This window comes from Colias philodice, chromosome 10 (assembly GCF_061535455.1).
Source record: "Colias philodice isolate Cphi_HAF_F1 chromosome 10, ilColPhil1 Martin Lab GWU primary, whole genome shotgun sequence".
In the NCBI taxonomy this organism is placed as follows: Eukaryota; Metazoa; Arthropoda; class Insecta; order Lepidoptera; family Pieridae; genus Colias; species Colias philodice.
Genome location: NC_143095.1, coordinates 9,407,755 through 9,433,971, shown reverse-complemented (window position 1 = coordinate 9,433,971; position 26,217 = coordinate 9,407,755). Strand labels below are relative to the sequence as shown.

Below are 26,217 nucleotides of genomic sequence, written 5' to 3'. Positions count from 1 at the left end.
GGGTATAAAGATAATTTTTTTTATATTTCTCGATTTATTTTTAAAAATTTATTACGGCCATTTTACTCATTAGGTTAAGTACTTTCGATATCAGTTTTAAGTTTTTTGTTATCTGTAATACTTACGGAAAAATCGCCTGTGCACACTTAACGATTACACCCTGTATATGTATCTTGTACTGTGCAGTGTGCGTATCCTCTAAATCCCTTTCTATCCCATGCTATCCTGGTATAAAAGTGACGTCATTTAGCGCTGTTCTCGTCCGGCTTCACTTTCTATACACAGCGTCATGAATGCGTCATTTCTCTATTTATAGTTTATTATGAAAGGTCATTTATATCAGTTAATAAACCCATTGCATTTAGACACATTTTTTATTCAAACCTAAAAAAGTTACAGAAGTCATAATTTTTCAACATTTTCAATAATTATCCAATAATTTTAATTTTTAAGCTATGCTTCATTTATTTTATTTTTTCATAAATTTTATATGTATTATTATATAATTGGTATTTAATATTTTTTACCCAAGTAGTAAGAAAACATGATCCATAATATACCTACTCCGAAATGCTATGAAAGCCTTAGTAGGATTGCGTTCATATTGTGTCCCTTTACATGTTTAATATTATATTGTATTTGATAGAGACGACATCCTTATGGGTTTTATTTTATCATATAACGTTTTGTCTCTTTTGATTGAGGGTACAGTATTGTATTCTAGAGCCATGATGATACATTTAAAAATAATCCTTACTAGTCTACCTTAAAGTCTATACTCATACAACAAATGCTACAGAAATTTTCAAACGATAGCATGTTCCCCCGCCTTGACCGTGGCTATCCCTCGCCGTATTGTCTGGTATTGTTCTCTCCAAACTTTTATCTCCATGCGACCCATATACCCCTGGTACAAAAAGGGAGCAAACCATTGTTCTCACGCACACGCACTTTTTTATTATCTGTTATCATTGAAGGTCCGTCCGTCCGGCTTTAATTTAACGCTTTCATTCCGGTTAGGATGAAATGAAAGCTCGCTCTCAGGTAATAAGGTTCTTTCTTGTTGTAATTTTGAGTAAGTGCAGTATAATTGATTGATTTGTAACTTGTACTTCATCTGACAATAGGTTTTTTATGTTCTTTTTTTTATTTTATTAAGTTATGGATGCTTATTTTATGCAAATGCTTTTATCCGTTATTGTTGTTATGGTAAGCATAATACTCACAGTTTTTTGAATAAATAAACAACTAACAGCAGCCTGGTTCATTTAATTAAACTGGTGAACATGGTGATATTAAATTTTATTTACGTTATTTTCTTTTAATAAAAAAAAAAATTTGGAAAATCCAAAAGTGCACGCCTCATAATTTTTTTTTAATAAATATTAATTAATTATTATTTTTGTTTATTTAATAACAATTAAACCACATCGAATCAGACCCTGAAAAATGAAAGGGTTCTATTCCTGAGCATACTCAAGCGTAAAAGAAAAAAAAAGACTCGATTAGTAAAGTATTTCGGTCGCTATCGTGTTAACAAGAAAAAGGATCCGCACATACAGACACACGGACGTCCAAGACAGAACTTTTTTAAACTGTTTTTTAACTAGTTTAAATAACAAAAATGACATCAAAAATATCATGAACGTTAAAAATAGTGTTTTTTCTTAATATGTGTGTGTATGTATTATCTTACAAGTGCAATGTATGATACATAAAGACATTTTAAGTTTGAAAAATCAGATGTTTTGCGCGAAGTGACAGTAGTACCCACCTCAACGCTTCGCTTATGAGGCGTGCAATATAGATTCTGTTCTTTATTTAATATAACTCTATAACTCTATAATCGAAGTTAGTATAGTTTTAGTACAGAGTTGTATCAAGTGAGCGAGTATAGCGTGTTTTAAAACATTATCATTTATTATGACGTCGCGTCGTACTATCGCATTGCAAGTTGCAAGTTGCAACGCAACGATGTGAATGCCCGGCGCGAGGGTGCAACGCACTTCTGACTGATGTCCTTGAGCCGATCCTTTCGCAGGATGACGACACGCACTAACCTCTTACAGTAATGTGCTACCCTGGTAGCCACAGGATATTTTGTCCCTTTGGGAATGCGCCTACACGTCCTAAGGGAAGGGTCTTGGACCGAAAAGGACCTTTCATTGACTTTTACTGTTTTATTTTGTGCGCAATATACGTCACTTGTTCTACAGCCCAGTGCTAGTTAGTAAGGATTATAATTATTATATCGAATGATGCGTATTTTAAATACAAAAAATTGACAAAAAACGCGACTCTTGTATGAGATAAATTGATATTGACGTATGAGATAAATGAATCATAAAGGTTTTGGAAATGTAAAGACAATTTATGTTATGTTTATTTTACATAACAACTATAACAAGGACTTAGTTTTTATTATGATCGTCATAAACGTGTTGTTTTTGTTTGATAACGCATGTCGATGAAAGGGAAAGGGACTGAGTGTATAACCTCCTAGTCTGTCCTGCGTCCCTATTGTTAGTTGACGTCATCTCAATCTACATCCCTTGGGTACCTCCTAAGTTCGGGTTGGTTGGCTGGCTGGCTAGCTCTAGTAAATATGCTCTATTCCTGGAACGACATAAATCATGTATGATCTACAATAGAAATATATAATATTTCTATTGTAGACCATTATTAACGGCCTAATTTACAAGACCCACACATTTTGTACAATTTGAAAATATTTAGAATACATTTATTTGCATAATTCTGTCGATAATTAAATATTTTAATTCTATACCTTATTTAATTTGTTAAGACCAACAAAACGTTAACTCTAGGCCACATCCCTATTATTTACATGTGTGAATGAAGGTGACATTGTGTGCGAGTTTGTATAGAGCGCTTGTAGTCCGTAGCGTGACGGAGAGAACGCGCACCCTCTGTTTTCCCTGTCCCACTCGAGAGCTTTCCGAGAGCTTTTAACCTTTGTCGCTCCTATAATGCTCTGTTATCCTGGTACATTCCCGCGTCGTTACCTCTGCTGTCGCTAGCCGCTTTCTCCTTCTCATGGATATTTTTTACACGTGCACCGCGACAGAGATAAAAGGATAGCCGTCGCATTCTATCACATGTCGTTTCATCCTAATAAAAGCTTCATGAATTCTAAAAGTAATCTGTAAGTATTTAACTGCATTATTATATTTTAAGTACGTTTGGGAGATATTTTCATGTTTTAGGTATGAATAATTTAAATAGTAGCAAAACCTAGCTAGTTACCTAGTTGATTAAAATAATTATGAACTCTTCTACATAATACATATTTTTAATAGTCCATTATGTGGTTCTTGTTAATTAGTACCTAAATATATTATATGCAATGGTATCCATAGTCCATACATAGTTTCAATTGAAAGTAGTTATATGGATCTATAAACACACCATTATTACACTGAATTTCTAATTTGTAGGTAAGATATAATTTATGAGTCTAGTTACGAATAAAAAAATCTTCATAATACCATTCAACATAATACCATTTTTATTTTCGATTCCCGGTAGACTATCATAAACAACGTATCGGTCCAAAAGCATGCAGAAGGCCCCCTCTTTTTATGCATATAAATTGCAAAAGCTTACCCTATACAATACAAGTATGCTGATGCCCATTTACTTACAATTCACAACATTTGTTCTAGAATGCAGCGGCGTGCGCATGTCCTACGTCCCCTCTACAACATCAGTAGCTACCACACAGATGACCCAGACCACGACACCTCCACTGCTGCAGGAGTTAACTCCCCCTGTCGCGGTGTGCGCGGAGGCAACTAGCAATACCACGCCGTTGGGCAGATTGCGGAATGCTATGAAGAATACGAGCTATACGCAATCGAACGGTTTCTTTGATGCCTTTCTTGTGTTTTACAGTGATGAGCATTTGGTAAGAGCGTTTTTTCATCGTATAGTTTGCAGCTACCTAACATTAACATTTATACATATATATGCCAAGCGGCAAGCTACAACTCACGATGGTATTGCATGTAAAAAAATGCAAGAAGTACTACACTATTCTAACCACAGATCACAGAAACTAAAGGGAGATATGGTTAGGGGGCGGGGCCGGTGTCGCAGCAATATGCCCAAAAAAAGAACAAGCTGTAGCGGTGCTGTATACGTACGTCACTTACAATCTAGTGTGCGAACGAATAGTCGCTCTCATATTTTTGTGTGATGACACGCACACAACGCGAATTATTGTTTTGATTTTGTTTACTGCAGTTGTGTGCGTAAATTTTTTATGAGACACGGTTTCGTACTCAGCGCAAGTGATTGGCATCTCTGATCTCTCTAGATCTCTATGATTCTAACGAACAGCTTCATTGTGTGTCACAACAACGATAAAATTTAAATAAAACAATTGCACACTTTAAAGCATATCAGCTTATTGTTAATTGTAATGCAATATTACCAGAGTGAAGAACCATCAGCAGACGAGCGTCGTCTCGAATACATAAGCGGTTGGGACGGGCCCGGCACAGCAGCCGTGGTGGCTGACGGTGGAGCGGCGCTGTGGGTGCCGTCAGCTTACTTCCGACGTGCCAGGATGACGCTGTCTTGTGCCTGGCTCGTGCTGGATGGAGATGATCCTAGTCAGCCGACGATTGCTGAGTGGATTGCTGTATGTCTTTTGACTGTTTTTTTCTTTGAAATGCTCTAAACATCTAAGTATAATAATTTAAAGTATTTAGATACCTATGAGTGAGCTCTGTATACTCATCATTTTATCTCGAAAACTGATGAGCGCAGATTAAACATTTTTAATTAAATAAGTCGCAAAATGTTGGCTCTACAATTTTTATAATGAGTAGTAACATCGTCGGAGCAAACATGTCAGAGCGGGGGCACACGATGCGTTGCGGCGGCGGTGCGGCGCCGGAGCGGTGTCGCTGCGTCGTCTTACATAGAAATATCTGTGGCATGTCACACGATGCGCTCCGGCGCCGCACCGGACTTGTAACCACCAAGACGAGGCGGGGAGGGGTGAATGCGGTGCGACGTCGGAGCGGCACCGCTCAGTTGTTTTGCATCACAAGGAAGGACACGCTGTGCAACGCTGCTACGACGCCGCTGCGACAGAACAACGTTACGGCGCCGCACCGCTCGTGTGCCCACTGACACGGTGAAATCTTTGCGGTGCGGCGCCGCAACGCATCGTGTGCCCGCGCCCTCAGGGTTGTCTCTAGTAAAGAAAAAGTCAAAGCTGTTTTTTAACAATTATATTATATATCACCTATCTATTACTTATTTTTTTATACTTAATCTTATACAAACTAACCTCCGTATATTCCAAAGCATTTATTTATTTATTTTATACTTTATTGCACATCGTACAAAAGGCGGGCCTAATGCCACACGGCATTCTCTCAAAGCATCTCAAATATAAAAGTGAAAATCACGTAAGCTGACCAATCAGGTGTCAGAACTGGCAGAGTTAAGCGGTTCTTAAGACTTGAAAGCTGCTTAAATGATAAAATGCTTCCAAATATACGAAGATAAGACACTTCATACCTATATCGGAGTTTGACTCGTCAAACCCCGATTTAATAAAATTGTGTTTTGACGTTTGTCTGACCAAATTAGTCTCTCCCAGGTTTGACGAAAATTGTTTAGTCAAAGGCCGAAAATTTACATTTGTTTAGGCTTTGACTAAGTCATTCAGTCTGACCTGAGGATTGACCAGTCCAACCTAGGAGCGCCGGAGCTTCGGAGTTTGCCTATAACATATGGATAACAAGTCGCTATTATTAGGTTATTAATAGCAACATATTACATAAAAACTTTTCATTATCGTATCAATCTCTATGTACTTGAGTAACTCTATTTCTGTCATATTAAAGGAACGACCAGGCCGTAGTGGCCGCGTAGGTGCCGACGCGCGCCTCACCTCCATCGGTGAATGGCAAATGATCCTGTCCAGCTTACAGCGTGAGAACTTACAGCTTATCGCCCATTCCACGTTGCTGGACCAGCTGTGGAATGAAGAGACAGATCCTGAGCGGAAACGACCTGAGTTCACGAGGGTAGTCGCTATGTCTCATAATCCGGAGTACGTAGGTAAGAAATGTACCAAAACTTTGCGCTAACGAATAAAGCAAACATCCAGCAAATATATTTACTCATTTGCATACATTGTATTACAATTAGAAATTAGAATATGTACATTTAATTAACAGGAATGTCCTGGCAAGAAAAGGTAGCAGCCGTGCGGACTGAGCTCCGTCCGGCCGGAGCGGACGCCATGATCGTAACTGCCCTTGATGAAGTAGCCTGGCTCCTCAATATTCGTGGCAAGGACCTGCCTTACGCGCCACTGTTGAAGGCTTTCGTTATTGTGAGCAATAAGGATGTGAGGATGTACGTGCCGCCGGGGAAGTTGATGATGCCGGAGCGGGATTCGTTGGCGGCGTATAACTGCCATCCCAATGTTAATAATTGTACAAGGTATGGCCTATGGATTAGTCAATTTACATTTCTAGTAAGTTTCGAAAAATCATATGATTTTGAATCAACTCTGATATTGTTTGTTCATTTCTCCTATCGGAAGTTACTTCAAATAAAATTGATGATAAATTTTATTTGAAGCTTTTTCCGAATTAATTAACTTTTTTGTGCCTATAATATGCTAACATGTAACATAATATTTGCTCGTAAAATAATTTATAAATGCGATAATATACGAGCCCTTTTTCAAACAGAATCAATGACTACGGCATGGTATATTCAGACCTCCGTCGAGCGCCAGAGACCAAGATCCTCATACCGACTGGAGGGACCTTCCAACGTGGAGCCTCTGCGGCCATTATGCAAGCTATTCCACAATCGAAACGAATCTTCCAACCCTCCCCCATCATTTACTTGAAAGCTCAGAAGAACCCTGCCGAAATACAGGGCATGAAAAAGGCACATTTAAGGGACGCTGTTGCTATGTGCACTGTGTTGAATTATATTGAGAAGAAGGTAAAGGAAAAATTATTTCAGTTACAGTTCTTATTTTTAATTACTTACTGCGTTATTTAATAAAAAAAAAACTTTTATTTCACTGAAATAATAATTAATTAAAATTATTAAAATATATAATATGTACTGCGTCATGAAAAGCAGATCATGGTGAGTTATTTCGTGTATAAAATTACTTAACTAATTCTTTTATATTTAAAAAAAATTATGGATATGTTTAATTTAATTGAAACCTCCTATTGTTGAAGGGAAAGTCGTTACTCTATGAGGCGATAGTGGCCGAGAAAATAGACGCAACCCGCGCCACACAAGCAGGATTTCGTGGTCTGTCAATGCGAACAAGAGTTGCTTTTGGCCCGAATTCGGCTGAACCGGAATATACCGCTACTAATGCTACTAACAGACGAATATTCACTAACTCCACGCTTATTATACAGTCGGGAGGACAGTATGAAGGTATGGACTTGATTAAATTAAATTATGAAACATTGCCATTTGCCGCGTACCTATGAACTTCTAAGTTCTGAAAATGGGCTTTATTTTAATTATTTTTATAATTAGCTTTACCTAACATTCGTGGAAATCGTTAGTAATAATTTATGTATTGGTTTACAATTATGAATCAGTAATTCCTTGTCGGTATAACCAAATATTTAATGCCAGAGGCCTAGTGAAATTTAGTCGCTTAACATTATATGATCGAGTAGGTACCATTTTACATGTGGCGAATATTTAGTAATAATACTCCTGTATTTTTGAAGTGAAAACTTCTTTAGCGGCGTTGAGCACTTTTTCTGTAATGGGTATAAAATCTTAAACTCGCGTCAGGACACGTGACCTGATCGAAAAAGCGTAAGACGGATGGAGAGTAGACAGCTATCCCCTCTCTACTACGCGCGTTTTCACTTCTGCCGGGACTCCCGGAGTGCAACCCGTCTTTTTTTTATTAATTAGTATTAAAGTAACCTATCATTATCAGAGGGCACAACAGTAGTAACCCGTACATTACACTACGGCGTGCCATCCCCACAAGAGCGGCGTGCCTACACCACCGTGCTCCGCTCGCTCGCGGCGTTATCCCTGCTGCAGGCGCCGGGCACGCTGCCCGCGGCCCACGCGGACCCCGCCGCTAGGGCCCCGCTGTGGGCACATAGGCAGGACTATCTGTTGCCTACAGGACATGGAGTGGGCGCGGCGCTTAATCGACGAGAAGGTATAAAATATAGTGGTAGCAAATGTAGTGAATGATTATTATAAGTTTCGATTATGAAAACAATTAAAAAATTGCATCGAACGAAGTATGAAGTGATTTGTTTATTTAAATTTTTATAACTATTACCTACACTTAAAACGTACCATGAGTAGTAGGTACGTAGACCAAATTATAATTGATATTTGATACAACATTCGCTTTACCTACTTACTGATAATAATTGTATAACGAGTGTAACAAATTTTAAACCAGAATAATATATCTCTACATTACCTTTTTTTATATCTTTTTCTCACAGATCCTGTGGTCATCGATTACCGCCAAGATACAAACTTACACCCGTTCCGAGAAGGATATTTTATTACAAGCGGTAGGTAGATATTTATTTTTATTTAAATATTTTTTAGAAACAAAAGTACTTAATAAAGCTTGTTTATAAATTTACCTTAATAAATTTCTAATCTAGAACCAGCATGGCACGAGTTTGGAAAATTCGGAGTGAAGCTGAGTAATGTGCTCGAAGTAATATCTCGGCCAGCAGGATTCCTGGGCTTTAGAGAAGCCACTCTCATTCCCTACGAGCCTAAGCTTATCGACCGAAATTTACTGACTGATTACGAGGTATGTACTGTATTGTTTAAATATGTCTTTGCATACAATAAATTATATTCATTTGACTTTGAGCCTAATGTTTCAACGTTTAAAAAAATAAGATAGGTGACTCTACTTTTGGTCACCTATTTTGATGTAGGTAAACCACGAGACAAGTTTAAAATAACAGTTGATATTATATAAATGTTATTTTAAAACATAAATTAAACCTATTTCAATACAGCTTTAAGAATAAAATTAGCAGTCAAGAATTTTCTACCAGCGAAATAATTTTCAAACTTGGTTTGAATTTATTTAGTTAGTAATTTATTTTCACTTTATTTTTGCACTCTCTGCCTTCGCTGAAAATGTATTCTTACAATATAATAACCGAATATTTTCCAGATAAACTGGCTAAACGCGTACAACAAAAGAATTCGTACCACCATCGGACCAGAATTAACAGCACAGGGGCTCACAGATGTTTACTACTGGGTGATGAACAAAACTATAGAGATCGAATTGCCCTCAAAAATGAAGAAAACTGCCTCTAGTTCTACCAATAAACATTTTATTGCAATCTTCATGTTATATTTGGTGTGTCTATGTGTTGCTCTTGTTCATTAAAATGTTGTGTTTATAAAAAAAAGAGTGTTTATTTCTATTGTTTTTTATTTCATATTTATAGATTCGCGCTTGTAAGACTATGAGTTGTATATTTGAAATGTGCTTCTTGATTATAATTAAAGTGTTCTAGTATTAATTAATCTAGATTGTAATTATCGTTCATCATATCGAAGGTTAGCTTTAAATTCTAAGTAATGTGTCTAAAATATTTAGTACCTAATCTGTGGTAACATTTCAAAGTCAATATGGTACTTATTGAAGTGAAACTTCTTTATCGGGGTTGGAATAAAATTTAGTGTAACATTTTTCCGTTACGCGTGACATTTTTCCGTAACGCGCCATCTTTTTCTTATCCCTACCACGCGTGATCGGTGATTCAACGGATTTAAATAAGGTCATGCAGAAGTTTCACTTCTTACGTGTGTAGGTACACTAGTACACGCACACATTTTTGTTTCCTTTATTTTTTTGCTGTAATGTATGATGTGACTGAAAAGTATTAATTGGTACTAGTATTATTCAAGTATTGTGAAAAATGAAGAAATGAATAATTCAATGTTTATAATTTTGCTTATCCTATTGCATAAAAAAGTAGATATTTATTTAGAAAATTATACTACTCTATATTTGTGTACAATCAACTATATTATAGTGTTAAAACTTATTATTGTATTAGTAATTTAATATGTTTTATTTATTAACATAGATAGATAGATGTGTTGTACGTAAGTCTTTAGATAGTTATTACTTTTATCAATCTTTATGTTTAGATTTTAAGAAAATGGAGGATGCACCGAGTGCCTTATTTGAGTAGTTTGTAAAAATATACGTGTTGTATCTTCATGTACCGTTAAACATAGGTTTAAAAACACATAGTATAGCAACTATGTATTATTTATCCTTGTTAAAATGCTTTTGTTGTTTTATGAAGGAAAACATAGTAGATATAAGTACACTCTTTTCTTTGCTAATATTGATTTTTTAGAATGGTATTTTTAAAACAATTCTTAATAAATGATGTTCCATATACCGAATATTATCAACCTTAACAACTATGTAATTACATGTGCCTTCTAATAAGAAATTAAGAAGTAGTAAATAACTAAATATACCTATTTTGGCTGCACTTATAAACCCTTGTTATATTATTATCTTTCGAATAAATTATGTAATTTAATTATGCAGCTGATTGTTATATTTCATTTAAAAATGTACATTTAATGTTTATTAACAAATCAAACATATCACTTTTGTCATGTAGCAAAAATAATATTAAGTTATTGTATGTGTAGTGAATTTTGTAAAGACAAAAGGCTGGGTCTTTATAAAATTATTATTACGAATCTATTATTACAGATTATTTATCTTATATATAAAAATGAATCGCAAAATGTGTTGGTAAGCGCATAACTCGAGAACGGCTGAACCGATTTCGATAATTCTTTTTTATTTATATTCCTTGAAGTACGAGGATGGTTCTTATATGTAGAGAAAACGTAAATATTATGTACCACGGGCGAAGCCGGGGCGGACCGCTAGTAAGTAAATAATTGTTCTTTACTGTGTACTTCGTCTTCGTAATAGCAATTAGTTATAATAAATTTAAAGCAATACAGTAGATGCTTCTGAAATTCGCATCACTGCCAAATGTAATTCACATATCACTTTTAATAATAAAACAATATTCAATGAAAATGCTTTTATTTACATTGGTCCATAGCGATACACACAACATCACATATAGAGAGTATAATATGTCTCACGGATTGGTTTAAAATAACAAATAAACACATTCATTGTTATATTTGCAGAAACACTATGAATGTAAACACATTAATTCATATCTACTTATTAATATATAGGTAAGTTTCTTAGAATTATTGACAGTTATTTGTTAAATAGACATCAAAATGAATTACAATTTAAGGTGACTGATTTTTTTCTACTATGTTTCGTCGGAAGTACTTTCCGATTATAAGGACAATATTACTTTACTTAACAGATTGCGTGTAAAACGTAATGAAAGAATAATTAACAAACATTGTTAGGAACTAAAGCAATTTTCATTATTCCTTTATAGTTTATACACTTAAAAATTAAAAGCCTAAAACAAACTCAATAAAAATATGTGATGTCATCAACAGTCCGCTTGAACATTAAAAAAATAAAGTCTTTCCGTACTTAAACTACGTTTTAGCATAACAACATATTTATAAATAAGAAAAATCAACATTTGAATAAATAACGATTATATACAATAATGCATACTAATGAGAAGATAAAGATTATTAATTTCAAGAAATATTAAATAATAAAATTGTATTTTAGGGGCAAAGAATACCAAGGCATCAGAACATAGCTGGAGCTCAGAAGCAGGTTTATTACGAAACTAAACATGGGATTTCAAACTTTATCACTTCAATAATAAGACACACTTTAGCATATCGACCTTGAAGGTCATAGACCGGGAGATACTGACACAAAATTTCGAGTCATTTGTAACAGGATGGCGGTTCTACAGGGGTCTTAGTACGCAATGACAAAAAGAAAAACGATGGCGTGAACGCTGGTACCGGCGGCTTAGTCGCGTGGGCGTTAGTCGAACTCGTCGGAAAATAGCGAAAGTCAAACGATTTGTAACAGTATGGCACTTATTTTTCCTGTAAGTTTGAGGATCAACAAATATAAATACAAAATTTCAAAGATCTATGTGTTGGAAATCTTCACTTATATAAATTAATAATAAATTAAGTTTTCAAGTATGACAGCACTTTTTCCCCCTACTAGAAGTATGGCAAATATAATAATGGTCACATTTTATCAAATACTCTCCAAAAATCCAAATGCAATACTGGTACAAAAAGTTTGGCGAAATAAAAATTTTTTGCAGATTTTCGGCGGTATGGCGACCATTTGGAATCGTCCGAAAAGTATGGCATGGCGATTTTCGTAAATGGCTGCACGACGATAGTTACCTGTGCAAAAGTTAGCCTGGTACAAATGGTTGAATGATTGTTTTATTTAAATCAACACATTCGCGTCGGTATGGCGGGTTGTAAGTCACACCGGAAAAGTATGGCATGACACTACCGCCTACTACTTTTTTATGGGCTATCGGTAAATTCTAAAATTTTTGTGTTACAAATCGTTTGACTTTCGCTATTTTTCCGACGAGTTCGACAAACGCCCACGCGACTAAGCCACCGGTACCAGCGTTCACACCATCATTTTTCTTTTTGTCATTGCGTACTAAGACCCCAGTAGAACCGCCATCCTTGTTACAAATGACTCGAAATTTTGTGTCAGTATCTCCCGGTCTATCAATAAGCCTTTACCCTTTTACCAGTGCAATCAATTTTGTATACAAAATTAAGTATAATTATTAAAAATGGAAATTTTTTAATTGAGAAACGTTCTTGAGTAATTGACGTTTTACCTAAAGCCATACTGACATCAACTTTATTCCTATAATATCGAAGTCGATTAAAATACACATGTAAATGCATCAGTCCAATAAGATTTTAAACATTTATATTCTATACATATATTGCACCACAATAGTTAGAAAATACAACTATTATATAATACTTTCAACTTACTCGTTGCACCTCTAAGATATTGTAAAATATTTAAGATATACATAAATTTTATTTTTCACCGTAATTTATCTAATACATACATACATACATTGATATGGAAACCCTACTATATGAACACAAAATGTTAACAGCTTATCCTATTTAATAGGAGAAATAAAAAGAGCCAACAGTTTAACTTATTTTGACACAAAAGAAGTACAATGCATGGCATAAGGCAAATTTTTATAAATACATACAACAAATAACAGATTTGGAGGCGTTCAAGCATTATGCAACGAAATTTGGGGGGGAGGTGTCTCGTAAAACGTTACGATGCTTTACTGTGGTATAGAAAAGTGCGTAACGGGGGGAGGGGCAAGAATTGCGTTACACGTAATACTTAAACGCTCCCTTAAATACAAAGCGAAAAAATGCATCACCATCAAAGGTACTAATTAATAGCAAACAATATTTGTATCGTCTAGCATTTTTTGAGTCTTTATGACCGAAATAAGCTTAAATTCGACATCAAAAAGATTGTGTCTTCCGAATCCTTAATAATCCATTAATTCTTAGTTAATTTATAAAAATACCTACTGTTAATGAAAAATAAACAGAAATTTGTTGAAAAGTTAGAGTTTTGTATAACATTAACATAAATCTACTCACAGGGAATTTAGAAATCTCTTTCAAGAGAATAATTTTCTTAGAAATATAATATATTCTGATGACTCATGGCACAAATATTGTACTAGTACTAAAATAATTGGAGTCGAATTTAAAAGCAAATACAGTCAGACTAGCTTGCGTTGAAAATTGCTTATAACTCGATAATTATAACGTAATAATCTTTGTTTATTTTCTAAGATCCACCATTTCTATCGACGATGTGCTGTCCAAGCGAATGTGAGTTACATTCTGTAAAAAAGATGATAATAAAAGTATAAGAAAATCCATATAATTTGAACTTTATAGAACATATAATATGCTTTGAAAAAAAAAATTCTAAATCTATACTAATATTATATAGAGGAAAGGTTTGTATGTATGTATGTTTTTCACGCATAAACTACTGGACCGATTTTGATGAAATTTGGCACAGATAATCTTTAGACCCTGAGAAAGAACATAGGCTACCTTTTATTGCGAAATATGTACCACGGGCGAAGCCGGGGCGGACCGCTAGTAGCTTATAAAATTGTTATAATTTTGTAAACCTAACATTCCATTCATATTCATACTTTGAATACAAAAATTAAGGAGATCGGGAAGATTTTCAAACAACTTGACTTTAATCTATGCACAAGCAGTTTGAAGGCAAGACAACATCTTTGACTTTGTTTCTTCGTATTTATTTATTATTCATTTTTTCCATAAACTTATTTAAAAATTAATAACTCACATAGAAAAGCGGTGGGTCATTGGGGTGTGGATGGAAGCCAGACTGCCGACACGCGGCGATGTACTGCATACCGTAGTCTGGTGTTAGCGCAAAATAACCAGTCCTGTAACAATTAAAATCATTCAAAAATATAATAACTTGGTTAACGTAAGAGTACACGACAAAAAGGATTCCGATACCTTAGTATTATATTGCATAACACAAAAAACAATCATAAAGATTGTACCAACCTATTATAGATGGTAAAAAAATACATAAGTACTTAATTTTATTACCCTCACAAACGACTACGAAACTTAATTTCAAACATTTTTTTTAAAGAAGTCTAGTCACTTTTCAATCATTTTTCAATAAACAATCAACTGGGCAATATTGAAACTGTTTTAAATATATTTTTTATTTATTTACTCAATATAAAAAAAATACTAACTCATTATATTTAGGCGCGCACACGATAGCAATCGCCTCAGACATCATGAGTTGGTAGGAGCACTGAGTGTGGAGATCCACTGACGAAAGGAAAGCCGTTTGCGTTGGATGCGTCTGAAATGTTAACAAATACATGTTTACATTACAAAATATATACAATTTTGTATTAAGCTATTGCATAGCTCCTATCGCGGGCCTTGAGCGCGGGGACCAAACCCAGAAATTCCGTAACGAAAAACCTCACGCTCCCCACTCCGACGGGCGCGGAGGTGTGACTTGAAGGCATAGCATGCAATAGCTTTACCGCGGCAGTCCCCGAGTGCCACACGTCTTTTTTGTTTATAAAATACTAGCGGTCCGCCCCGGCTTCGCCCGTGGTACCTACATGTTTTATAGCCTATGTTGCTCAGTGAAGATGCAGCTTTCTAATGGTGAAAGAATTTTTGAAATCGGTCCAGTAGTTTATGCGTGAAAACCATACATACATACATAATTACAAACCTTTCCTCTTTTCAATATTAGTATAGATATCTTTTAAAAATAAGCTACGAATTTCAGATAAATCGCCGCTTTTGAAAACGTCAGCAAAGAAGTCGACGACCGTGATTTCGACCGAATAATATGAGAAGTTTTATCCCTATTGCCTTTAAGAATATAAGAATATTTTTATATTCAGGGCAATATAAAAAATCCCATATAAAAAAAATATTAAGTATAAGTTCAACGTTCAAAAAAATATAAAGTTAACCTACACAAATGACAAAGTCCTATATAACTTCAAACACAATGCAAATGCAGGTAAAAATTATAAATCTATAATATAAAAATGAATCCCAAAATGTGTTGGTAAGCGCATAACTTGAGAACGGCTGAACCGATTTCGTTAATTCTTTTTTTATTATATTCCTTGAAGTACGAGGATGGTTCTTACGTAGAGAAAACGTAAATATGTACCACGGGCGAAGCCGGGGCGGACTGCTAGTATATATATAAAAGTGGACAAACATACATGTATCCAGCCCAAAGTGATGAGATTGTGCTGATCTTGATAGTGGAATATCTCCTCTTCATTGTTAGTACTGCACGAGTCAGCGGTGCCCGATTGCTTTGGCACTATCACGTGCGTTATTTTCAACTGATTTTTTTCCTGAAATCAAATTATTTAAAAAAAATACCCAACAAGTAAAAATTTGAATTATGAACCTCGAAATTGGAATATTACAGTTTAAAATGAACAAAGTAAGAATTAACTATAAAATTAAAGAAAGTAACCATAATATGTATTATGATCATAATCAAAAGAAAAAGTATGCAGTAGTTGAAAAAATAATTTATAAGCCAGATAAAATGATAGAGAAGTTAAAAAAATATATGCAAACAACTTTGCATTCAAACAATATGCAACAGAATAAAAAAAAGTTTTTCGAAAATACCCTCAATATTTTACAAGATTAGCTAATCTCTAAATTTTGCTAAACGAGTAGGTACCTAATCAATAAATAAAAGAAAAATAATCACTCGACATATCACTTACCAACCTTCCAGCCAAAATGCCGCAGAGCTCGATATTTTTTGCCGTATTCGAAGCGGCGATGGTCAAAAACCGACCCATAAGAGAGGCCGGTACGACTACAGTACGCAAACCACCCGCTAGAGGCGGGAACATGTCATTTATTACATTCTCTCTGAAAGGGAAGGTTATAAAAACTTATTAGAGTGGTATTAGGACTTTAATACGTTTCTATGCGTAAATAATTAAAGTACATTTTACAATAACAATCAATCTATCTGAAAAAATCCGTTTGTGGCAAACAGTGTATATTGTGAAAACAATTGTTCATTTCCAAATTCTGATTCGGAATTCAGAGAGGCATTCCGACTATTTGAATCTAGCCTAAGTTTATAAATAAGTAATCTTAACCTAAAAATAGTGTCAAAAATTGATACTATATACCTATAAGTTGGACAGATAGAAGTTGAAATAAGAAAATTGTTGAAATAAACTTACTGCACAGGTTTAGGAGGAATTAGTGGTGGTACAGGCTTGTACTCATTGAGAGGCGCTCGAGGAGGCTCCGTGGCAAAGTCATCAGGATACAGTACACCGTCCACTGGCGGAGCACTCGGTGTCACTGCCCACTTCTCCTGTGGGTAGATTTTGACGTGACAACGTCTTATAATTCGATAGAGCCGGCTGCACGCACGAAAAAACATGACTCATGCGGCGTTACCTCGCTCTGAGGCGTTCCATGTAAAGCTTGAAGTGCGAGCGAGAGCGCGGAACGAGCGACAAAGAAGCATAATCGGACATTGTCACGTTCAACTATCGTCAGTAAACCGACTTTACAGACAACCAATTTTTTTTTAATTAAAAACTATGATAGCTTATTAAAAAATCATTGCTATCTTCAGCCTGTCTTGAGCAATGAGTTGTGTAACCAAAATGATTTTCATGTATAAACATATTAGATAGGGAGGCGAGGTAGCTAAATGGCGTAATTCAACGGCGCCGTCGAGACTTATGAAAATCGAAAGATAAAATAATTTCGAAAAGAAAAGCTTCTATGGTAAAAAACATTTTAGCGGTGGGTTTGGCGCGTATGGATTTTCAAAAATGTTAAAAAAAACAGTTACTTGGGCATTCTCGAGCGCGTCAGATATTCATACTACGTATGCCCCAAGTGCCTCTGATAACAACGGTATACTAATCTGCCGGTTTGCGTGGTGGGGCTAGGCATATAAATTCGTCAAAAATGCACAAAAAAAAAATTTACTCGAGCGCGTCAGATTTTCGGAACGGGTGTTAAGTAGGCCCCAAGGAAGCTCCCCTTAAAAAAACTGACGATTCCGGCGTGACGATAAGTTACGATGAATTTTTGAAAATGCAAAAAAATAAAGTCCTTTTGAAATACTCGAGCGCGTCAGATTTTCATAGGGGAGGTTTATCTCGGTATCCTGAAAGCATATTTTCTTAATCTGACAAAAATGTTGGTGGGTTCTCTTAATCTGACCAAAAAAGGTTTTTGGGTTTCTTTTTTTTAATCATCATTATTTCATATCAATTTTTCTTAACACCCTCAGTTTTCCAGATATACTCAAAAAACCGGGAGCTTGAGTTTTTATGATGCTTCAAGTCAAAAAGTTTTAACTTTGGACAAAAATGAAAAGAGACCTTTTTTTGTAAAATAAAATTACCTTTTTTGTTTATTTAAACTTTTTTTTTGGAAAAAGTAAAGTTCACGATTTATATACTGCAACGCGTTTTTCGGAAGACGAAATGGCTCCTCCAGACTTCCGGTCATGCGGAAACCGGCAGATTTTGTATTTTTAGTAAGTTTTAGATTATATTCTTCAAGATAAAAATAAAAAAAATCGCGCCCGAGAATCCCGGATTAACGTTTTTTTTTTTACAAGTTCGCGACCCTATAACTCGGCGGCGTCAAGGACTTATCGTCAGATTAGTTAAATTTAGTCTTAAAATACTAAAATCAACCCCCAATATCTTAATCTGACGCGCTCAAGTATTTCAGACTATCGATTTTTTTTGCTAATCTGATCGTCTACCCTAGGCGCGCGTCACTACATATAGAGCTAAATAGTTAACAAGGTTGTTCTATTAGGTCTAAGGTATCTCTCATATCTTAAACTGCCACGCTCGAGTATTACTGAAAATTCCCCTATTCGCCTCCCTATCTATATTAAATAGTTTGTATAGGCTGGGTTCCATTTGAGTTTTTAAATAACATTTGATTAGGGTTTTGTTATAAATATCTAGACTATCACTTAATTTGATTTACCCACTCCTGTGTACAAACTTACTATAATATCATATTTAGGGCCGATTTTTCAATGCTTGGTTAAAACTTATCCGTTCAATAAAGTATTACACGTTAATATTAAAATGTCACATAAACTGTCAAATATGGTACGGACAATTAGAATATGTTTTTAAAATGGTAGTTTTATACATTATTTGACGAATAAGTTTTAACCAAGGATTGAAAAATCAGCCCTTAGTTCTATTGTTTTATAGCCCATTTTAAAAAGTGTAAACAACTCTATAAATAATTGAAATAATGACTTTTAGTACATACAGCATTTATAAGATGTGGTCCAGTAGTGTTTCCATCTTGCCTATTTTCATCGGCTTGCAATCTCTGTGCCAATTTTGCATCCTCCTGTTCTTGTTTCTTTCTTGCCTCTTCTGCTATCTTTCTTTTTGCCTTTTATATAATAGGTATATGTTTAAAAACTTTTTAAATTTTTTAAAATGCAAAATTTATGATTTATAAATTCAACATCACCATTATTTATACTATGGTTCTAATAAAATTAGCAATACAGGTATTTTAATTCTTTTTCATGAACTAAAGTATATAGAAAGATCATATATGTTAAGGAACTATTTATGGTATTGTTATTATAACAGGAACAGTAAAAATTCAATATGTGAAAGCAAAAGATTAAATTTGAAATGTTGATAAAAGCATTGATGATTCATACCTCCATTTCTTTATAATGTGCATGTTCTTTTGTATACCGATCAAATAGTCTTTGTTTTAATTTCTCTGCCTTTGGCATGACCTCCTTCAATTTAGTTTGATTTACTGACTTTATATCTAAAGGTACTGTACTATACTCTGGATGCTTTCGAATCTTTTCCAAAAACAATGTCATAAACTTCATATAAAGTATATAGGCATTTTCGAGACTTCCCTCAGTCAAATATACATTCGCCATTCTAACCATCTCTAAACCTGAACGATAATATCTAAAACAAATAATATTCTTATAATATCAACAGTGAACATGATTAATGCTGATTACACACTTTTATTTTTTTACCTTTAAGATAAAAATATTATAATGGAATAAAATTACCTCCTGGGTGGCACATTGGGATCTACATCCACCATAGCTCCATAATTCGCTAGCTGCTTGATTCTGAAAGCAGGCTCCAAAGAAGCAAGATCAGTTTTCATATGCTTTTCGGATGACTGCATATTTAAGTCTGCTTCAAATAATATGAGTGTTAATTATATATTGAAAAAACGTTTTTAAAGGAACTTTCGTAACAGTTTTATATTACACTTATAAATACACAATACAAAAATAGGGGAAACTACAACAATTTCTTGTTTTTAAACAAAATACCAATCATGATAAAATCAAATTATGACACTGACGTACTGTCCAAGTGTCCATCACTGTTTTAACACAATTTGACATTGACAATGACATTGTCAAGGATACGTAGATTAAAAAATAGACATGGGTCTGTTAACTTGGTTAAGTCTTTTTACACTTATATGTGTAAATTAGTTGTATAAAATATTGCTTATAAGCACTTTAAGTAACATTTGTTGTCCAAGTGTAAATCATAAAACACTTTGATATTAGATATTAAGTGTAAAATAAATGGTGAAGTCAGTCAGTACCTACATGGTACCTACTTAGTTTATATCTCAGGGGACGTATTATGACCTCTTATTTCCAGACAGTTTACACCGTGAATTGAACTGACTGGCAAATTCATATAATACCATTATTAACCACGGCTGCTTATTGCGATCATAATATGAATTTCCCAGTTGTGTGCATATCAGGGTAGGTCTATACTTCTATTTTTCATCCTCCTACAATCTATATGATATAATTTACCAAAATCGTGCGACATCCATACTATTATATGACTATTATACTAACTATACCTACTAGATTTCCGCCCGCGGCTTCGCCCGCGTTTTCAAAGGAAAACCCGCATAGTTCCCGTTCCCGTGGGATTTCCGGGATAAAACCTATCCTATGTGTTAATCCAAGTTACCCTCTATACCTATGTGTGCTAAATTTCATTGTAATCGGTTCAGTAGTTTTTACGTGAAAGAGTAACAAACATCCATACAAACTTTCGCCTTTAATAGTATTAAACATATAAGCGAAAGTAACTCTGTCTGTCTGTCTGTTACTCAATCACGCCATAACTACTGAATCAATTTGCATGAAATTTGGTATAGAGATATTTTGATACCCGAGAAAGGACATAGGCTACCTATTTTTTACCCCGGGAAATAGGATACTAGGTTATATCCCGGAAACCCCACGGGAACGGGAACTATGCGGGTTTTTCTTTGACTGCGCGTGCGAAGCTGCGGGTGGAAAGCTAGTAATGATATAAAAATCATATTATGAAAAACAGCGCTTCGTGGTATATTTTATATTAAATATAAACATATCTACAAAATAATATAGAACAAAAATAGCACCAAAAAAATATAGGACACCAAATGCATGCAGTAATTATGAATAATAAGGCATGTGTTAAGCTTTCGTAGAATTTACAAAATATGAGAAAATATGGGTAAAATGTCGGCATGCAACGATATAGCCAGAAACAACGTTTTTTGCGTATTGTTTGAACAAACATCCCATCACAGGCCTCGCAATTCCATACCGAATTTTCAACGTCATTGACAATATAAGAAATTTTATTTTTGAAACGTCGACAGTAATTCGCAGCATTAGCTTTCTTTTTGAATATTTTCTTATTTCTTGCTTTTTTCTGATTGTCTGTAGGTACATTTTCTTTATAAACTTCTTTTTTAACCGATTTTTGTTGTCCAGTGTCCCCTGTACAATACTGAATATAGTCATTTCTGAATTGTGGCTTTTGTTTGACCTTTCTTATCACTTTGATACAGCGACATGGAGAATGTCTCTTTGCCGGAATAATTCTTCTTGGTGTATATTGATTTCTGGGTAAGTGAAAACAAGGATCTAAAGAGCAAGGCTCAGGAATTTCGCAATATGGATCATATTGAAATATTCGTTGCCTGTTGTCGTCAAACGTTACATATTTGTGCGATTTTTGCAAGGACGCGTATACGGGAATATTTTTACTTTTAGCAAAAATTTGAGTAGGAACATGTTTTTCAGGAAGTTCGTGGCATATTTCAAAATGGGGTTTAGGATATTTGCTTTCATCTTCGTTGATTTGAAAAGTTTGTATGTTAGCGTTTACGAATTTCTTTGCTATTTGTTTTTCCGAACACCACCGAGCATGTTCTCTTTTTATAAATGGTTTTGGAGCTTTCAAAAATTGTGATTGGCTCTTTTTACATTTAGGTATTGTTTCGGTATTATAGCCAACTATAGTATTTGTTTCTTGTCGCTGAGATTTTTTGTTTCCATTAAAAACATCGTTATCATCAGCACATGTAATATTATTATGTTCAGTCTCTTTATTCTCAAAATCTTTTCGCTGCAATCCTTCCTTGGATTTAATTGGTTTTATTACCCATCCTCTATTGTTGTTGTAGAACAGGGTATATTTCTTATTTGGATTAGGTCTTACCTTGGTTTTACGTTCACATTTTCTATTATCTTGGTCTTTTTTAAGTGATGAAAAGATGATTCCATAAAAGCAGGTTAATTTTCTGACAAAAGCAGCACTATAATTATAAACGGAATACAAAAAATTGTGTCTGCGTTTTGGACACGTTTTATGATCTTCCGTGCGTAAAACCTCTTGAGGTCTCATTGGATATGTAAAAATCCAAATAAAAAATGTTATCAAAATACACGGAGACCACACTATGATGGAAATAAAGAAAAGAATATACTTTAATGCAGTGTTAGCGAGGAATATTGGTTCAGTTAACGCTTCTTGTTTTCTTGCTTTTGTACACTGATGAATTTTTCCTTGTGGAGCACTGCATGTTCTGATCTGGCACGTCTTTTTGGGGGCCTTGTGGTGTATCATTTTACATGTTGCTACTTGAGTTGATATGTCTGCAGCTGTGTCACCGCCACCTCTTGAACATGGCAGACAAGAAGGGGTTACGGAAACTTCTTTATTTGAGTACCGGGTAATACAACGTGACCTAGGTACATTTCTTTTGCACTTAGTCATGAGCTGCACACATAAATCATTCTTCATTGCTTTGCTAGGACGTTTATCAGAACCTCCGGAAAAATCTACAACATTGTAATGTACGGATGGAGCAACTCGACATTCGCTTGGAAAATTCTTTTTAGGTTTTATTGTTAGGTCCGAATAATAGTGACGACAATGTTTACGATGAGATGAATGTGAAGTATTTTTGGTACTATTGTGCTTATGATATCGTAGTCTTCTTGGCATTTGTAATCGACAGCAAATGTGACGATTGATTCTGTTCAAAGGTGTGATTCTATGAAAGTTACTAGATAAGTTTGAGTCATAATAAATATTATATTTCCGAACTCCTCCAGGCTGTGGAGATGACGATCGTTTCCTTCTCGCTGTCCAGTTAGTTGACGTAAATAAGACCTTTACATCATCTTTCCTAACCGTATTTTCATTAACATTGCGTTTTTTATTTCTTCGCATTAGAATATCTTTTGATTTTCTTACGTTAAGTAGTTTCTCTTTAATTTTTTTAGAACTTAAAAAAGTGTTAGACAAAACTGTATTTTTAAGGTCGTGGATACGTTGTCGCTTTAATATTTTTGGCGAAGGATGTATACCTAAAATAATAAAAATTTTAGACTATTACAACAGTAGCTAGTTAACTATTTTATCAAAATTTAGGTAGGTAGTTGCTTCTAGTAGAAATAAACAATGTGATGACATAAACGAATATGATTTGACTGTTTGTCTTTAAAAGCATTCGATAGCAGATCTCTAATACAATAGCAGTTCGCGTAAAGAGAAGTTTCTATAAAGAAGATATTGCCAGGAGATCTGGATTTGAATACATCTACATATTAAATGCTATATCGAAAGCATTCATACCATATGGAGCAAGGCGGAATAGTTCACTTAATGATTTATGGAGTGTCTTTTCTTGCACATTTTGGGATTCTGATGTAAGATTTGGTAAACTCTTTTTAGGCTCTACATTTGCATTGCAATTGGAAAGTTTTTCTAAATTTCCAGTTTCACTTGGTTCTTTACTTTTTTTTGCATTATCTTCAAAACTCATTAAACGGAGCCTATGCATATTAGTTTGGTATCCTTATTGAATCACTTTTGTGCTACAAATGCTATATCTATAACCTTATACATAATATTGTGTAAATAAAACAATCAAAAATCTTAAAATTGTAAATATAACTGGCTAGGACATTTTTGACATAATATAATTATTGACGTTACATTACATAGATACGTAATCGCTTACGAAAACAGTTTTGATCTTTGGTTTTGATATTAGAGACCATTATCAGCTCTTCGATGAAGATAGACTTAATGCATCTACAGACGCTCCGATTTGGTTGGTGCCAACCATCCGACCACGACCAAATCGGAAAGTGTAGAGAGCGGTCGGTCCGACATAATTATTATTAATATTGGTTTGACGTGGTCGGATGCGCCAGCAATACCGACCAAACCAACTTCCTATCCGATCCAACCAAATTGGAACGTGTGGAAGCTTTGTTCCGACCAAATCGGCTCATTCCATAGAGTAATATAGGTAATTGGCTCATTCACATTTGCAACGCCGCCGGTGTAGGACGTCAACATGAACGCCGAGGGAGTTACGGTCACCGAACGTGACATATTAATAAAATTACTGGAACTATATAAAGACTTTCCCTGTTTGTGGGACTTAAGTAACAAAGATTACGCAAATAGAGATGCCAGAAATCAAGCGTATTTTAATATGTTAGAAGTATTAAAAAAATTGACAGTGCGGCTACATTAAAAACCTTAAAAAAATAAGTTATAAGAGCCGCATATGACTGTAATTTTCTCTATTTCTATAGTAGAATTTAGCCCATTCTCTTCGTACTATGGTCAACTGACATATTACTCTATGGTCAACTGACAGTTGGAAGGCCAACCGTCGGACAATCTGTAGCAATGTTGGAATGGTTGCCATGTCGGTTCCAATATGGTTGGCACCAACCAAATCGGAGCGTCTGTAGATGCTATTAGAATAGAGCATAGTGCCATAAAAATGAAACTTTATGAGAGAAAAATTACGTGAGTAACAGCTGTCGACATACATATAGTGAAAAAAGGGGACCCATGCCACGGGCGCCACATTAGCTGTTAATAAACGAAAATAAACAAATAAAATTAAACCTAACGCCGAGAAATCAAACCATAACATCATATTTTAATAATGTAGCATGATAATGTATTTCGTAAATTAGCAATCACAACAACAGTTACAAAAACAACAAATGCATATTTCTAGACAGAAGAAACATGGAACCCAAAATAATATTCCCAGCAAAAACATGAGGCATGTGCCCAAATTCTTCCATTGAGCACGTGCGCTTAAATACTGAGGGTAAAATCGAGGCCATCGGTGATAAATCCACAGCTGAGGTGTTCTTTGTAGGGACATTATGTAACAATCGTCTGGTGCCGAAAATAATCTGGCTCGTTGGTCTCTTGGATTTTTAGCTTGTCTACACTTACAAGCACGACCGTTTAAGGCGCCCGGGCCCCCACAAGGCCTTAACAGAATCCTCCTCATTAAATCGTATTTATTTACTTTAGCTACTTTTTTTAAATCCTTATCCATTTTTAATATTTTGTCGAAGAAATTGTGTATTACATCAACAGGTTCGTTTTTCTTTTTCTTATTCTGTTTAGGTTTCTTATCGTATTTTTTACATTTTTCTAGTGTTTTAGAAATAACGGATAGTTTTCTTTTTGCTTCTTGGATTTTTAATGCCTTACGATCAAGCTCGTTTAATTTCTTCTTTTTAATTTGCAATTTTTTGTCCGTACGTAAAAGCTCTTCTTGCTTACGTCTCAAAGTGTGCTCAAGTCTTTGAAATTCATCATTATCAGGATTATTTACACAAATAACTTTACGGCAACGACACCAACCCATTGTTACTTCTTACTTTTTTTATGTAACTAAGAAAGCTTTACCTACTACACATTTTCCTTGTTTTCATTGTGATCTTTTGATCGGCGCCTGCGAGATTCACTCTATTGAATTCTTTTTTTTTCGGCATTTATTATAAATAATTTTTTTATCACGTTTTTGTAATATTTTTGATTTTTCTACGACATCTTTATTATTTCATATTACATATAATATTTTGGTGTGTTAGTGTAAAGCTAAGCTGTTTCATAAAGTTTCTTACTATATGGATAGCATTTTGTATAATAAATAATAACCTTTATATCATTTTGTAAAGTGCTGTTTTGTGAGAAATGCTTGAGTGACAATGTCTATACTTCCTCATATTTAATAATTTAAAAGTGACTCCTAGATGGGATGGATTTTGAAATGTGAAACGTAAATATTTTCGTAGGTAATCCTTGTAAGGAATTAAAAAATGAAAAATATAACAAGCTATTGGCTATGCTATAAGCTTAATCAATAGCTTGTTAAGAAATGTCTCTGAATCTTAGTCTCCAAACA

The 26,217-nt window shown here is 34.6% G+C and overlaps 3 protein-coding genes across 3 annotated transcripts in view; 1 reads left to right on the top strand and 2 right to left on the bottom strand.

Annotated features, from left to right (window-relative positions):
* LOC149485396 (xaa-Pro aminopeptidase 1-like) overlaps positions 1–10,778 on the top strand; it is a 30,450-nt gene extending 19,672 nt beyond the window's left edge. The window contains exons 2-11 of the mRNA XM_089700187.1: positions 3,687–3,928; positions 4,460–4,666; positions 5,886–6,102; positions 6,222–6,489; positions 6,744–7,005; positions 7,254–7,461; positions 7,985–8,218; positions 8,517–8,588; positions 8,685–8,839; positions 9,215–10,778. Of these exons, the coding sequence (XP_089556313.1) occupies positions 3,687–3,928; positions 4,460–4,666; positions 5,886–6,102; positions 6,222–6,489; positions 6,744–7,005; positions 7,254–7,461; positions 7,985–8,218; positions 8,517–8,588; positions 8,685–8,839; positions 9,215–9,436 (2,087 nt within the window). The 3' untranslated portion in view covers positions 9,437–10,778. The remainder of the gene's footprint in view (positions 1–3,686; positions 3,929–4,459; positions 4,667–5,885; positions 6,103–6,221; positions 6,490–6,743; positions 7,006–7,253; positions 7,462–7,984; positions 8,219–8,516; positions 8,589–8,684; positions 8,840–9,214) is intronic.
* A 1,984-nt stretch (positions 10,779–12,762) lies between these two features.
* Positions 12,763–20,031, bottom strand: LOC149485395 (STAM-binding protein-like A). Its single transcript, XM_089700144.1, has 9 exons — positions 19,727–20,031; positions 19,349–19,616; positions 18,940–19,068; positions 16,854–16,990; positions 16,380–16,530; positions 15,855–15,992; positions 14,847–14,959; positions 14,417–14,519; positions 12,763–13,932 (listed from the first exon to the last, which is right to left on the bottom strand). The coding sequence occupies exons 1-9, from the start codon at positions 19,846–19,848 to the stop codon at positions 13,870–13,872; spliced, it is 1,224 nt and encodes a 407-aa protein (XP_089556270.1). The 5' UTR covers positions 19,849–20,031; the 3' UTR covers positions 12,763–13,869.
* Positions 20,032–21,052: 1,021 nt separating this feature from the next.
* On the bottom strand, positions 21,053–23,923 carry LOC149485394 (uncharacterized). The gene is made up of 2 exons (XM_089699626.1): positions 23,619–23,923; positions 21,053–23,350 (listed from the first exon to the last, which is right to left on the bottom strand). Exons 1-2 carry the CDS (start codon positions 23,824–23,826, stop codon positions 21,063–21,065), a joined length of 2,496 nt encoding a protein of 831 aa, XP_089555752.1. The 5' UTR covers positions 23,827–23,923; the 3' UTR covers positions 21,053–21,062.
* Between the last annotated feature and the right edge of the window lie 2,294 nt (positions 23,924–26,217).

Bases quoted from the DNA above. Each gene is read 5' to 3' on its own strand.
- LOC149485395 (XM_089700144.1), bottom strand. From the start codon at position 19,848: ATGCAGTCATCCGAAAAGCATATGAAAACTGATCTTGCTTCTTTGGAG. The intron at 19,617-19,726 runs GTAATTTTATTC...TATTTGTTTTAG, and splicing joins CCCAATGTGCCACCCAGGAG to ATATTATCGTTCAGGTTTAG. The intron at 16,531-16,853 runs GTAAGTTTATTT...CTTCCCTTTCAG, and splicing joins ATTCCTCCTAAACCTGTGCA to AGAGAATGTAATAAATGACA.
- LOC149485394 (XM_089699626.1), bottom strand. From the start codon at position 23,826: ATGCATAGGCTCCGTTTAATGAGTTTTGAAGATAATGCAAAAAAAAGT. The intron at 23,351-23,618 runs GTATGAATGCTT...TTATTATTTTAG, and splicing joins ATTCCGCCTTGCTCCATATG to GTATACATCCTTCGCCAAAA.